At 51.6% G+C, this 14688-nt stretch overlaps 1 protein-coding gene across 10 annotated transcripts in view; it reads left to right on the top strand.

Moving 5' to 3' along the window:
- Window positions 1–14688, top strand: part of Mapt (microtubule associated protein tau) — a 97593-nt gene that overhangs the window by 71136 nt on the left and 11769 nt on the right. For 9 of the 10 annotated variants that reach the window (XM_052197241.1, XM_052197237.1, XM_052197235.1 and 6 more), the window contains 3 exons: window positions 717–849; window positions 3961–4226; window positions 13054–13146. In XM_052197241.1, coding sequence (XP_052053201.1) covers window positions 717–849; window positions 3961–4226; window positions 13054–13146 — 492 coding nt within the window. The remainder of the gene's footprint in view (window positions 1–716; window positions 850–3960; window positions 4227–13053; window positions 13147–14688) is intronic. The other variant, XM_052197243.1, reaches the window with a different exon arrangement.

The raw sequence follows: 14688 nt of genomic DNA, 5'->3' as shown, positions 1-14688 counted from the left end.
AGAGTTTTTATGGTAACTGGCCACACCTCGTGGTGGGCGGCATGGCCTCCAGCTGCACCCATCCCAACAGTCCCTTCTCTCCTCCCTTCCTCCCGGGTCTGTGGCTCGCGTGGTTTCTTTGTGTAGCTCATGTCTAACGGTCGTCCTCTGGCCATCGGACCCATAACCACTCACAGTCAGCTGTGTCTGCTCCGCCTCTGGTTCCCGGCTTTCAGCCAGTGTTCACGGCCAAGGGCTCGGGCACACCTAAGGAGACACCGAGACCCCAGGGACTGTGGGGAGAGCAGGAAAAAGACTTGGTTTGGCCGTTTGTGCCTTCCACTGAGGCCTGAAGCACGTGTGGGTCTTCAATGGCCTCTAGTGAACCCAGTCTCTGTCGATCGGTTACATCTATAAGAGTCTGAAAAACGGGTGTCCATCCACCAGGTGTGGTCTTCCAGGGTCAGCCTACCCTGACCCTGATCTTGCTTCAAGCAGTACTGTCATTTTATAACACAGGCTAGCTCACCCTGCATCTAAAAGGATCCTGGTACTTGGCATGCAGGTGAACTGTGGGCTGTGTGCTCCACAAACCCTCAAGACTTGTACAAGACCTTCCCAGCATCTATCCCCACCTTCACCTCCTTCAGTCAAGGTGGGAGGGTGGGGTTGACATTTCCTTGGTGACTGTCACCTTTCCCAGTGGTGAAAACCTTCCACCCTGATTCCGTTTATAGGGCGCTGATGGCAAAACCGGGGCGAAGACAGCCACACCTAGGGGAGCGGCCCCTCCGGGCCAGAAAGGCACATCCAACGCCACCAGGATCCCAGCCAAGACCACGCCCAGCCCGAAGACTCCTCCAGGGTCAGGTGAGAATGCTCTCTGGAGTCTTAATCCAGAAGCTTCCAGAAGGTATAACCCTTGCCTCAGGAGGCCACTGACAATTAGTAACCCCTGGCACCGACTAACCCTGATGGTTTGCTGAGCATGAGAGCATTTGTCTTTTTTTTTTTTTTTTTTTTAATCCTTTGACAATTGTCTGAGGGAGTTAATGAGTCCTCGCCTTTTAATCGGTGGAGAAATCTTGCTCGTTTTACTAGCACGAGGAAAATGCAATCACGTGATTAATAAATTGCAGGGAAGGAGCATGACCTTTAATCGACAGTTCTGGGGAGGATTCTGCTCCCAGAAGGGTTTTGGGTGCTGTGTGACTCTGTCGTGCTCCCTGCTGGTACCCAGGAGGCCTGTGGGTGTCTGGGTCTGGCCTGGCTCTTGGCATTCCTGATCCCTTGGCCAGCGGCAGCCCGCATTGCTGGCACTGTGAAGGGTGTTGCCTGAGAGTTGGCTGTTTTCCCTAAGTAGCTGTGGGTCTGGTGTGGTGCGTGTCTCATACACTGACCCAGGAGTGTTAATGATGTGCTAAGTGGGTTTCCATTCTGACCCTTCTCCCTGAACACTGCTGCTCTCACTCACACAATAGCAGGAGCAGGGGCTCTTCCCGGCTTACCTGAGCTTAGGTGGCTCCATGCTGATTGGCTACGTCTCCCTCACTGGTCCCGGCATCTGTCCCTGTCCCTGCTTGTCTCTTGTGCTAGGTGGACCAGCCAGATGCTGCCACCTGAAGTACTCACAGAGACTCCTGTGAGCCAGATTTATAATGAGGCTGTGGATCTTTTTTTTTTCCTTTTTAAGCTTCCAAGCAACCGCAGAGAAAACTACCCCCTGCAGGGGCAAAACCTGACAGAGGTAATTCTGGGTCCATGGCCCTGAATGGTGGGCAGACCCGCTTGGTGTGTGTTCTGCCCTCGTGCTTGTCTGCAAAGCTGGGAGGGAGTGCTGCTTCAGCCCAGGCTACCCCAAAGAGGCCCAGCCTCGGACCTACTTCTCAAGTGAGGTTTGCCCTGAGGCTTGTATGGACTGCATCCTGTGTGTTCAGATTTACTTTGGGAACTACGGCTGTTTGTGGGATGGGGAACATGTGTCTGGACATTTGGGGGTACTGGAGGTTCCAACCATCTCTAACCTAAGTCCCAGTGGGGAAGTATCACCGATAGGCAGAGGGTTTGCTGGGCTGAGACTTTTTGGTTTGTTTGTCAAGAAATGGCATCACATCAAGCAGTGATGGTGCATGCCTTTAACCCCAGCATTTGAGTGGCAGCGGCAAATGGGATCTTGAGTTTGACGCCAGCCTGGTCTACAGAATGGGTTTCAAGTCAACCAGGGATACACAGAGAAACCCTGTCTTTAAAAAAAAAAAAAAAAAAAAAAGCTGGCTGTGGTGGTGTACACTGGTAGGATTTGCTGAAGGAGGCGGAGGCTGGAGGATCATGAGTTTGAGGCCAGCCTGGGCTACACATTTTTGCCAGGCAGTGGTGCCTGGTCTACAGAGTGAACTCCAGGACAGCCGGGGCTATACCTGTCTCAAGAAAAACAACAACAACAACAAAGGCACCTTGCTCTATTTGCCCAGGTTGGTCCCTTGGCTCAAATAATCCTCCTGCTTTAGCCTCCCAAACAACTAGCACTACAGAAGCATGTCCCCACACGTAACTTTTTCTGTATTTAGCAAGTGCTCAGGCAGTGCACCAGACGCTGAGCTGGACCCTTCGTGACCTCCCTGTCCTAAAGATTTGTTTATTTTTATGTTATGTGCACGGGTGTTTGCCTGGTACCCATGGAAGCCAGAAGGGGGTTTCAGATCCCCTGGAGCTGGAATTGCAGCCGGTTCTGAGCCGCCATGTGGGTGCTGGAGTGGACGATCGATCAGCCAGTGAACTGCTGAGCGATCTCTCTAATCCCCAGATACCCTTCTCATAGGCAACATCTTGAGGACTCTGATCTCTTCCAGATGAGGACACAGGCATAGATGAGAGGGTCACCAGGTCACCCAAGGTTACTTTGGAAGTGTCAGGGAAGGGACACAGTCACAACTACCGTGTATCCCTGGGGATATGGAGGCAGAGCTAAGCCCAGAGTAGCAGCAACTCTCCACGGATCCCCGAGCTTGACGGCTTTAGGGGCTATTGAGACTGGAGCTGGCAGCTGACGCTTCAAGGGAGGTCGGCTGCAGTGAGCGGATTTGCTCCGGAGCCTCTTGCTGTGGGCTGGGAAGCTTGAGACGGACCAGTTTTGCAGGCCCGGTGCCTCTGTCATATCTGGCTGTATCAGATCTGGATGGGGGCCCCGAAATTTGCACACCACAGTCCCACCTCCTGCTACAAACCTCGGAGGTTTTCAAACACAACAGGAAAAACCCATAGGGTGTGGTGGCTAAGGGAACTCTAGGTGTGTCCTGGAAGCAATGGGAGGTGAAGGAGGGAGAGTGGGAAGGAGTCTGGGGAGAAGTCCCGGCGGCTTTCCTGGAAGCTGACGGTATTTAGACAGGGCAAGGGGGAGGGCATCCTGTGCTCCAGCAATGTGGGGCGCGGCTTGTGCAGAAGACTCTGGCCAGGTGATTCTCTCTTCTGCGGCCCCACAGTTAGAGGATCTCCGGGTGTGTGGGGGAAGGGTCGGGAGGATCCCGGCTTGAAGGCTACACTGGGGCCGGGTCACTGCACGCCCCCTCCCCGCCCCCCAGTTAAGAGAAAGACCGGGCAGAAGTGTTTGTGGAATGGCACCCAGTCACATCCTGCCTGAGGGGAGTAACAGGCAGCTGGCTAGAACTCATCTCCTGACTTCAGGACACCTCAGGGCTTGGGGAGAGTTGTACCATCCTTGGGAGGAGGTATGCCCTATATTGGGGCACTGATGAGAAGTCGGTTGTTTTACTGAGAAATAGCTGTCATTGTATCAAAGCGACAGAGCAGGAGCGATGCTTCTCAACAAATGGTCTTTATGGTCTCCCAAATCCCCACCCCACCTGGCAGTGGGTGTCCAGTCCAGTGGCCTCAGGGACTTTGCAGACATCGTCCCCGTCCCCCACCACCACCACCCTGCGCGCTCACATGCCCTCAGCCCCTTCCTCTCTCCCGACTCTCCAGGTGAACCGCCAAAATCCGGAGAACGAAGCGGCTACAGCAGCCCCGGCTCCCCCGGAACGCCCGGCAGTCGCTCCCGCACCCCATCCCTACCAACACCGCCCACCCGAGAGCCCAAGAAGGTGGCAGTGGTCCGCACTCCCCCTAAGTCACCGTCTGCCAGTAAGAGCCGCCTGCAGACTGCGCCCGTGCCCATGCCAGACCTAAAGAACGTCAGGTCGAAGATCGGCTCCACTGAGAACCTGAAACACCAGCCGGGAGGCGGCAAGGTAAGGGCCTAGACGACCATGGCGGGAAGCCAGCCCGGGCCGGTAGCTCCCACCTTAGCCAGAGAAGCTCCCCGCACCCTCAACTGACCCCGCCCCACCCCGCCCCGCCCCACAACACTCAGGCCACCAAAGCGCTGGCTCCTCCCTTCGTCTGCAGAGACCCACCTATGGTAGCCTATGGATTTTGCTGGGTGCCGCCCTTGTGGGCTTGGCTTTTGCCCTCGGTTCTGGGGAAATTCAAGGTTTTAATAAAAGCAGCAGGTTCTACGACTGCATTGAAATTTCTAGATCTCTGGCCCCAGGCACCTGAGGCTCCGTCTTCTTTGCTTTTAGTCACAGGCTGACCGACATATCCTCAGGGTTCCGGAAACCGCAACAGAGAGAGATTATGTGGGTGTCAGCCGACTTAACTCCTCAGCCCTGAGTCCTCTGTGTACCCCTTGATGTCTTTCTTTGAGTCCCAGTCTCCTCTTAGAAGGCACTAGCCCCGTGGGATTAGGGTCACCCTACTGACTTCATTTCAACCGTACCCTAAACGCCTTATCTCTAAACCACATGGTGAGGTTGGGATATCAACATAAAAATAAAGGAACACACAGTATGTGGTCACTTCCCCACCCAGCTCTGGACTGAGGGGAGGCGAGTGTGGGGCACAGAGCTGTTAGCCATTGCTCAGTCTACTGTCTCTGTCTTGTGGGCCGGGGACTTCTGGGACAACACACCTCGGAAGGTGCAAGAGGCGCTCCTCAGAGTCTGCCCTCTGAGGGGAGGCTGTCTACCTCCATCAGAACAGTGGACACCGTTCCTTCCTGCTGTTGAATTTGGTTGGTGCTTGTCACTAGAGGGAAACTGACTACAGCTCCTGTGGGCACCTGCCCTGAACACGGTGCTTTGTTGGGGGAACCCTAGCCCCTTCCATGGGCTCTGCTCTGGGCGGCGTCTGGGCGGCGTCTGGGTTAAAGCTCCCATCACTCTCCGTTCAGCGGCCGGCTTTAGGTTGAGTGCTCTCTCCCTGACATCCCTGGGTGTCGGCTTGGTCCCTTGGCTTGGTCCTAGGTTGTATTAACTCCTCTCAGAGTCACCTGTGCTCTCCTACCCCCAAAGATACTTACCTGCCTCCTTCAGAAGGGGCAGGGCATGGCATTTGGGAGGAAGACCAGTTTGAGGCTAATGAGCTATGTGACAAGACTCTGCCTCAAAGAAGAGGGAGAAGGAGGAGAAGGGAGGGGAGGAGGAGGAGGAGGAGGAGGAGGAGGAGGAGGAGGAGGAGGAGGAGGAGGAGGAGGAGGAGGAGGAGGTAAGTCCACAGAGCTGCCGGGTGTGTTGGCGCACACCTGTAATCCCAGCACTTGGGAGGCAGAGGCAGGTGGATTTCTGAGTTCAAGGCCAGCCTGGTCTACAGAGTGAGTTCCAGGACAGCCAGGGCTACAGAGAAACCCTGTCTTGAAAAATCATCCAAGCACCATCCTGTTCCCATTCATTCTGGTCCTGGACAGTGGCTCCTCCAGCACCGTGTCAAGTCACCTCTGTGACTTGTGACTCTGTGGACCCCAATCTGGGCTTCTAAGTGTCACCTCTGCTGCTTGCCCCTTGGGAACCTCTGGGTCGTGCCTTGCTTTGTTCTGACCGGCAGGGGCCGCCATCCACCTAGAAGGCCCTTCCCTCAGCTCTCCCCTGGGCAGTCCCCCCTGGACTCACTGATGTGTGGTAACTGAAGAGAGTTCTGCATCCCATGATGCTCTAAGGCATTGACCCTTCAAGGAGCAGGGCTGCTGGATGGAGCAAGGCTGCAGGGAGCAAGGACTCAGCAGAACCTGCAGCGAGGGTGGCTGCCCGGTCAGCCCCTGCCCTTGGTGGGGTGGCTTACCTGGTTGGGCAGTTCTTTCAAATTAGTACCAGGAACTGGCCTGAACAGGAACTACAACATCCTACAATGCTCCATAGAAGAAAAGGGCGTGGCTCGCCCCATCTGAGGAGCTGTGATGACTTGCTGTTTTCTACAGAGGAGACAAAGTGACTTGCCTTGGGACTTCAGGGGTGACAGCATGAGATGTGACAGAACCATGGAACAGAGGGCAGGAGGGTTGTCTGAACAAGCCCTCAGCCCCACAAGCAAAGAGCAGCATTGCCGTCTCCAGAAGGGATGATAAGCCTTTTATTCCAGGTTGATGGACAAGACCTGTAACACCCACTGACGAGAGATTCTGAGAGCTGAGCTGACATCTTGGGTTCCTGAAATGTCTGTTTAATGAAAACCTATCTCAAAACAATTATTGGCCATGGAAGGCAAAATTCTAAGAGTCTGAAGAATAGGGCCAGAGCTATGGATCCAGGAGCAGAGTGTGTGCCTAGCTTGGAGCCTTGGGTTTAGTCCCCAGCAACAGATAAGCACTTCCTGGTAGAGCACACCTATAGTCCCAGAGCTGCAGAGATGGAATCAGGAGGATCAGAAGTTCAAGGTTGATCTCCACCACCGGAAGAATTCAAGGATAGCCTGGGTTTTTACGAAGCTACGTGATGGTGATGATGATGGTGATGATGATGATGTCTGGTGACCAAGTTCAATTCCCACATTGTTTCGCGCTGTCCTCTGACCTCCAGGCACTCACCCCTCCCCCACAATAAATGAATAAAGCAGGGCTGCAGAGATGGCTAAGAAGTCAAGAGCTCTTGCTCTTAGCCAGAGTTCTGTCTCCAGCACCCACTGTGGGCTGCTCACAGCTGCTTGTAACTCCAGCTCCACGTCACCTTCCACTTTCTCCTGACTTCCTTAGGCATCCATACACACACACAGACACACACACACACACACACAGATTCACAAATAAAAGTTAAAAAAAAATCTTACAAAGTACCCCGGACTCAGTGAGATGGCTCAACAGTTAGAGGCACTGGCCACCAAACCTGAGCACCTGAGTTCGATCCTCGGGACCTTCGTGGTGGAGGGAGGGCACTGACTCCAACAGGTCTTCCTCTGATGGCCATCACACCCTGTCACAAGCATGCACGACATCCGCATAAATGAATAGATGTATTTTAATTTTAAAAAAAGATACTAAAGAATACAGACCCCTCTGGAGTGGTGTTTGCCTTGAAGAAAGGGACTGCAGGGGACTCTGCAGACATTGAGTGTCCCAGCATCCTCAGGTTGGACCAAGGAGGATGCCTAGCCTGGGCTCCCCATGAAGATCATTGATTAGGAAATAGTTGAGGCACCTCTCTTTCGGCCTTGGACTTTTCCCTCAGCTTCCATGGTTTGCCTCAGTGAACATGTCTCACCCTAAGATGCCACAGTGAGCCCGTGTCACTGGAAAATGCAGCCGGGTGACAGCCTTACCAGAGAATACAGGAAGGGGTGTGGAACCCGGAGACAAGAGCCACTGGGAAGTTTTTAAATGTCTACCCCAGCCTCACTGTGACCCCCAGGGATGGACCAGAGTGTTTCCTAGATACAGCCTGGCCTAAGGCTTAGGATCACCACGTTCTTGCCTTGCTGGCTTCTGGTCCGTCCCAAACCTGGGTCTTCCTTTGGTCTCTGTTATGTCCCCATTTCCAGGTCCCATACTTGCCTCCTCAGCTGGGACACAGCTGAGCCAGCCCTAGGCCTTCCATGTCCATCCAGAGGTGACCCTGCCCTGTGCTGTGTCTGAGAGGAGAGAGTGGGGCGTTCACAGTAAGACCAGTGTTTAAAACATGCTTTTAAAAATTACTCACGGGAGCAGGACATGATAGAACACGTCTGTAACCCCAGGAGGACTTGCTGTCAGTTCAAGAGCAGCATGTTCTATGTGTGGCAAATTCCAGGCCAGGCAGGGTGCCATGGATCAAGACATTCTCTGATCAAAAAAGCAAAAACCAAAAAACAAACAAAAAAAATTAAAAAGAAAAGGAAAAGAAAAATCTAAGTCCAGTGATCTGTTGTGAGAGCTCATGTTTTATCTCTGGAGTAGTGGTTCTCAATTCTCAAGCGCTGTATCCCTTCAATACACTTCCTCATATTGTAGTGACCCCCCCCCACACACACACACCACATAAAATTGCTTTCATCGCTACTTCATAACTGTAACTTTGCTACTGTTAAGAATTGTAATGTAGGCCGGGCAGTGGTGGTGCACGCCTGTAATCCCAGCACTTGGGAGGCAGAGGCAGGCAGATTTCTGAATTGGAGGCCAGCCTGGTCTACAAAGTGAATTCCAGGACAGCCAGGGCTACATAGAAAAACCCTGTCTCAAAAATCAAAAGGGGAAAAAAAAAGAATTGTAATGTAAATATCCATATTCCAAAAATCTTAGGTGACCCCTATGAAAAGGTCATTTGACCCCTCCCCTCAAAAGGGTTTCAAGCCACAGGTTGAGAAACTCTGTTCTAGAGACTAGAAGCCTGGAAGCCCACCTTAGACTCTCTGTCCCAGGGCCTCTCATGGAGTGAGAAGTGTTTTCTTGGAATGGAGGCGAGCAGACATAATACTTATCTCTGACTGTAGCAGGTGGGGAGGTGAAGGCAGAACTGTGAGTTCAACGTCGGCCTCAGCCGCACAGTGAGTTCAAGGCCAGCCTGGCCCACCCTCAAATAAAAAAATAAATAAATTATAGAAATTCACCTGTGACTGAAAGAAAGCATTAAATAACAGGAGATGATAGTGCAGTAAAAGGACAAGCCAGGGGTGTGGCTTGGGGACCCAAGTCCCATCCTGACACTGTCAGCAAAGCTATAGTCTGGGATACTTGAGATTCTATTAAAAAAAAAAAAAAAAGATATGGTGGCTTCCGCCAGTAATCCCAGCACTCAGGAGGTAGATGTAGGAGAATCAGGAATTCAAGGTGTGCACACCTTTAATGCCAGCACTCGGGAAGCAGAGGCAGGCAGATCTCTGAGTTCAAGGCCAGCCTGGTCTACAGAGTGAGTTCTAGGACAGCCAGAGCTAAGTAGTGAGACCCTGTCTCACAAAAGAATAAAAATAAAAAGGAAAGAAATTTCACTTCTTTCCTAATTTCCAGTTTTTGGTTACTGTCCCCCTGGTTGACTGAGCAGATGGGGAACTCCTCTGAAGATATCCGGGTCCACGCAGGACATAACCTGCGAGTCCCTCACAGTGCAGGGGTTGTAGTATCACAGGTGACCACAAGATGGCGGTGGAGTGCTGCAAACAGCGGCCAGCAGTTTTAGCATTCTTCCATCTTATTTCTGAGTCGTCTTTTTCCCTAACTGGGGCTCTTTTTCTATCTCTCGTCTCTGCCTGTTTCCTTTTGTTTCTGTCTGCCTATCTTTCTATTTCACCACTGGTTATACAGAGATATGAGGGTTTTTAAAATATGTTAACATGTGTGTGGGGGTGGGGTGGGAGTTGCATGTATTTTAAATGCAACACTTTCCTGACACAGAAAAAAATGCTTTTTTTTTTTTTTTTTTTAAAGATAGGGGCTAAAAAAAAATAGTGGCTCATTTATTCCAAGCTGGTCTCAAACTCATGAACTTTTTTTTTTTTTCAAGACAGGGTTTCTCTGTATAGCCTTGGCTGTCGTAGAACTTATTCGGTAGACCAGGCTGGCCTCAAACTCAGAGATTCACCTGCCTCTGCCTCCCAAGTGCTGGGATTAAAGGCGGTGTGAGCCACCACTGCCCGGGGGGCCTTGAATTTTTTGACATTCCTGTCTCCACCCACCAAGTGCTAAGACTACAGGTATGCATCACCACATCCAGTTTTATACACTGTGAGGGCTTAAACCCACAACCTTATGCATCCTGGGAAAGTCCTCTAATAACTGAGCTCCGTTCCCAGCCAATACCACTGTTGAAAGGCAGCTGTAACGGGTCCTGACCTCTGGTACCTTATTGCTTTCACGAGTTGGCTAGACTGATACAGGCAGGCTTTCTGGGGATTGCCCATCCCCAAGCCATCACTTGAACTCTAAGGAAAGACTACGTGGGGGCCTCAGCTGACCACACCAGGTTCATTTTCCAAATGCAGTGATGCCAGGCCCAGCCCAGTTAGTACCCGCAGTCTGGGGGCTCCTGGGACGAGAGGCTCGGGGCCAAGGAGGGATCCCAGGAGAGTTCTGAACCCAAGCAGAGATAGAACAAAGTCTACTTAGGGTTTTGACGCGGCTTTGGGATCTCTGGGAAGTGTAAACTAAAGTGGTCTATCCAGTTCTCAGGACCACTCCCAGCCCTTAAACACTTCCCTCCTGAATGGGAGGCCCGCAGATAAAAAACGTCCTCCTTTCCCTCAAGGATATTTCCTGTGTCTGGCCAGAGCCAGAGCCCAGTGCTCTGGAACCGCCCATGCTGCTGTTGCTGGAAAAAGGCGTGGCAGGGCTCCAGTTTCACAATGCCAACCACCCCCACCCATACTCCTGCCCCCTCTTCCCCCCCCACCCCTTACCCCCTACCTCCCTACCCCCATCCCCTTGATGAACCTGAGTGTTATAAAAACTTTGGCTTTAATATAACCACTAGCAGTAACTCAAGTCTGCTTTGTAAATACCTATCTAGTGCCAACCCCCACAAAAACTTGTTTCCTTTCCTGTGAGGTTAGAATAAGAAACACACACATACACAAAAGCACACACACACACACACACACACACACACACACGCATGCACGCGCACACACACACACACACACACAGGGTGGGGTCTCTGTATGTTGCAGACTATGTGTGATTGCTTAAAGTCCTCTGATTAATTTGTGACTAGCAGTCATCTTCCTCCCAAAACCATGTTTTCTTTGTCAAATCATGAATTGTATAATCAGTCCCGTTTCCTTTTGCCCATTGACTTCCAGGAAGCTCAGTGCTGACTATAATAGTGCTATATTCATATCTCAGTGACTTTCCTTTATTATAACATCATCCTCTTATTTTCCTTTTTTCTCTTATTTTCTTGTTGTTGTTTTTGTTGTAATTGTTTTTGTTATTGTTATTGTTTTGTTACTATTATTGTTGTTCTTGTTATTTTGGGTTTTCAAGACAGGGTTTCTTGGTATAGCCCTAGATGCTCTGGAATTAGCCCTGTAGACCAGGCTGACCCCAAACTCACAGAGTTCATGCTAACCTCCCGAGTGCTGGGATTAAAGGCATGTGCCACCACCACCTGGCTTGTTTTCTGATTCTAAAGTTCTCCCATATTCTGGCTTCTTTTTCATTTTTATCTTTACACGGGTCTCATTCTATGGCTCAGGCTGGCCTGGAACTCACTATGTTTGTAGTTCAGAGTCACTTTGAACTAAGAGCATATCCTCCTGCCTCAGACAGGCAGGGATGGTAAGCATGGGTCTCCACACTTGGCTTCCTGTCCCATTTTGAAAGCAAGCAAATCTCCTTTAGAGGTTTATCAGGGGACGGTATAAGCAAAGCTCACCTTGGCGGTCCTCACCTGTCAGTCATCTGAGCCCTGAGAGGCCAAGGCAGGAGGCTAAAGAGTGCAATGTTATCTTGGCAACATAGCAGGTTTGAGGCTAACCTGAGCTAGCCTGGGCTACATTAGACCCTTGTCTCAAAAGCAAATGAAAGAAAAGAATAAGAACTCTCTCTCTCTCTCTCTCTCTCTCTCTCTCTCTCTCTCACACACACACACACACACACACACACACAGTAGATAGATGTAGTAGAGGGGGCACTATCCCAAGGAATTGGTGGGGAAACTGAGGCACAGAAGGGCTGAATGGCTATCCAAGACCAACAGTTGAGTGGGGTTCACACAGAAACTCTTTTTCGTGCCAGCCCATGCCCTCAAGCAGGAAGCGCATGCTTGGGCGAGGTGAGCCACTCACTTGCTAACTAGCCCCAGCAAGGAGGCAAGCTGACTCTGTCCACAGATTTCCGGCCTTGAGTGCAGAGCTCTGCCTGCCTCTTCCTCCCAAGCACTGGGGTTAAAGGTGTGGGACAACACTGCCCGGCTTTTTAAAGATTTTTAAAACTCAACTGGCCAGTGGTGGCACATACCTTTAATCCTAGCACATGGGAGTCAGAGGCAGAGGTCAGCCTGGTCTATAAATAAATAAATCCAGAGAAACCCTGTCAGATACTTAGATGATAGATAGATGATAGATAGATAGATAGATAGATAGATAGATAGATAGATAGATGATAGATAGATAGATAGATAGATAGATAAGCACAATCTTTTAAAAAATAAACTGGGCAGGTGGTACACACTATTGACTCCATTGCTCCAGAGACAGAGGCAAGTAGATTTCTGTAAATTCAAGGCTAGCCTGGTCTACTCCTGAGTTTCGGCACAGCCAGGGCTACATAGAGGGACCCCGCCTCAAAACATCATTTTTTTTTTTTTTTTTTAAAAAGCTAAGTTTAGCCCAGGATAGTTTAAAGTAATTATGTATTGTGTGTGCGTGCCACCACATACAGAAGTCAGAAGACAACAGGTGGGGGCTTGTGGCGAGTGTCTCTACCCTCACGGAGCCCCCTCACAGCTCAGCTCAAGACAATCTGGCTGGCATTGATAGCCTTCCCACTCCCCAGCCCCCGCAGTGGGAAGTTCTTTGTGATAAGGTGCCTTGCACTGATGTGTCTGCTTGGATTTTTGTTGTTTTCCTTCTGATCCTTTGACACAGGGGACTTGTGTGTTTACCGTTGTCCACCGTTGTCCACCCGACCTGGTGGCCTCCCAGCTCTGTTCCCCAGCCATGTTTTCTTCCAGGTCCCTTTTGTGATTTCCGAGTCTGGTAGGTTTTTCTGGGTGCCGTCCCAGGCAGCTCCTGTATCCCGAGGAGGCAGGGCTCAGACCTGGCTCTTCCTGCAGCCCACAGGTCAGGGGGCGATGCGCGCCGGGTGTGGTCGTCTCTCACTCTTTTTTTTGGCTATCAAAGGTGCAGATAATTAATAAGAAGCTGGATCTTAGCAACGTCCAGTCCAAGTGTGGCTCGAAGGACAATATCAAACACGTCCCGGGCGGAGGCAGTGTGAGTACTGTCGCACTCTGCACGAGGTGTGCTGCAGCCTTTGCTGTGACAAGTGTCATGAGTGTGTCCTTGTGAGACATTGCATAGAATAAATCATCTCAGGCTCAGGACCTCCCGTGTCCCCAGACTCCCCTCCCTGTTCCATGGATGGTCCAGCAGAATAGGGAGAGCAATTGGCTCCAGCTGGCCCTTCTCTGAGAAGCTGGGCCCCTGTGGCACCGTATATGCGTTCCTAGAAGCCCCGCAGATATTGGGGTTGAAGAGACTGGCACCCATGCGTGGGATGGGCTGACACCTCTTCCCTCATCTCTGGGCCAGTCTCTGCTGTGGGGGGGGAATGGACCATGTGATCCCACTAGACACTAGGACTTCCTGTTTCACGTCAAGGTCGATGCCACCCTCCATTTTTCATCTGGGTCTCCTTCATCTTAGAAGAGACAATTCCCAAGCCTCTCAGTTAAATTTAGCACTCCTCCCCCCCCCCCACCCCCACCCCCGCCCCCTGCCCCAGGACAGCGATTCTGGTTGCATAGAGCCTAAACCAGAGGAGACACAAGTGTCTTTGCCTGCATTGTTTGCCAGAGAAGGGGTTTTAAATTTGTCCCCCCTTTAAACGCCACTGGGAACCCAGCAATCCCCAGTGAGTCCCTGCGAGGTGTGCTCCCTCGATGGGCTTGGGGACTCCCTTGTCCCCTTGGCTGGCCTGTGCCCAACAGGACAGGATATGTAAAGTGGCCTCTGGTTTCTCCCTGCCAGCTCCCCCTCCCTGGCTCCGCCTTGTGAGCGCTGGATTGCCAGGACCCGCTCTCTTTCCTAGCCCGCAGGGTTTATTCTTGCAATGTGCTTCTGCCTCAGGCCCTGACACCTGCCCTGCCTTCTGACTCTGGGACCTTTGGCCCCAGAGCAGCAAGTGCTGGCCCCGTGGCTATTGCCTCCCACGCTTACTCACCATGTCTGCCTTTTCCTCTGTCCTCCACTTACCGCCGGCCTGCAGATCCTGCCACCCCACCTCCCATACTTGTTTTGCTTCATAAGGAAAGGCGGGGCTGTTGGCTACACTGTAGTTACTGCCCTGTGTGATGCCTTCTCAGTGTATAGGAAGAGATGGGTTGCAGGAAAAGGTGATCTTTAAGATCCCCTTGTCCCTGGGCCCAGTAATGCTGTTTATGATACTTTAGTTTCCCAACCCAGGCTTGCTGTGGTTAGGGAGGAGAGCCAGAAGCATCTGGTTTTGCTCATGTCTGGTCTGTTCCTGGGGCTGGGAGCTCCGGCTCCCAAGGGCTGCAGAGGGCGCATGCTCCTCTAGAGGAAGTTGGGACTAGCCAGCTCAGGGCAGCTCTGGTCACATGCTGATTGTCTGACTGTCAGCAGTCTACAGTGCCTAGGATATCAGGGAACTTTCTAATGTATACTGCAATTTGCCAGCCTGAGAGCTAGCCTATGACCTTCTATAGAGTCACAAGATAGCCTGGTCTGTGGCCTATGGCCACTGTTAACTACAGGATAGACCTGTAGAGAAAGCTCTCTTAGGGAGTGGGGCTG

The sequence above is a fragment of the Apodemus sylvaticus genome, chromosome 10 (assembly GCF_947179515.1).
Source record: "Apodemus sylvaticus chromosome 10, mApoSyl1.1, whole genome shotgun sequence".
Lineage (NCBI taxonomy): Eukaryota > Metazoa > Chordata > Mammalia > Rodentia > Muridae > Apodemus > Apodemus sylvaticus.
The sequence above is the reverse complement of the archived record's forward strand: the minus strand, read 5'-3'. Positions and strand labels throughout refer to the sequence as shown.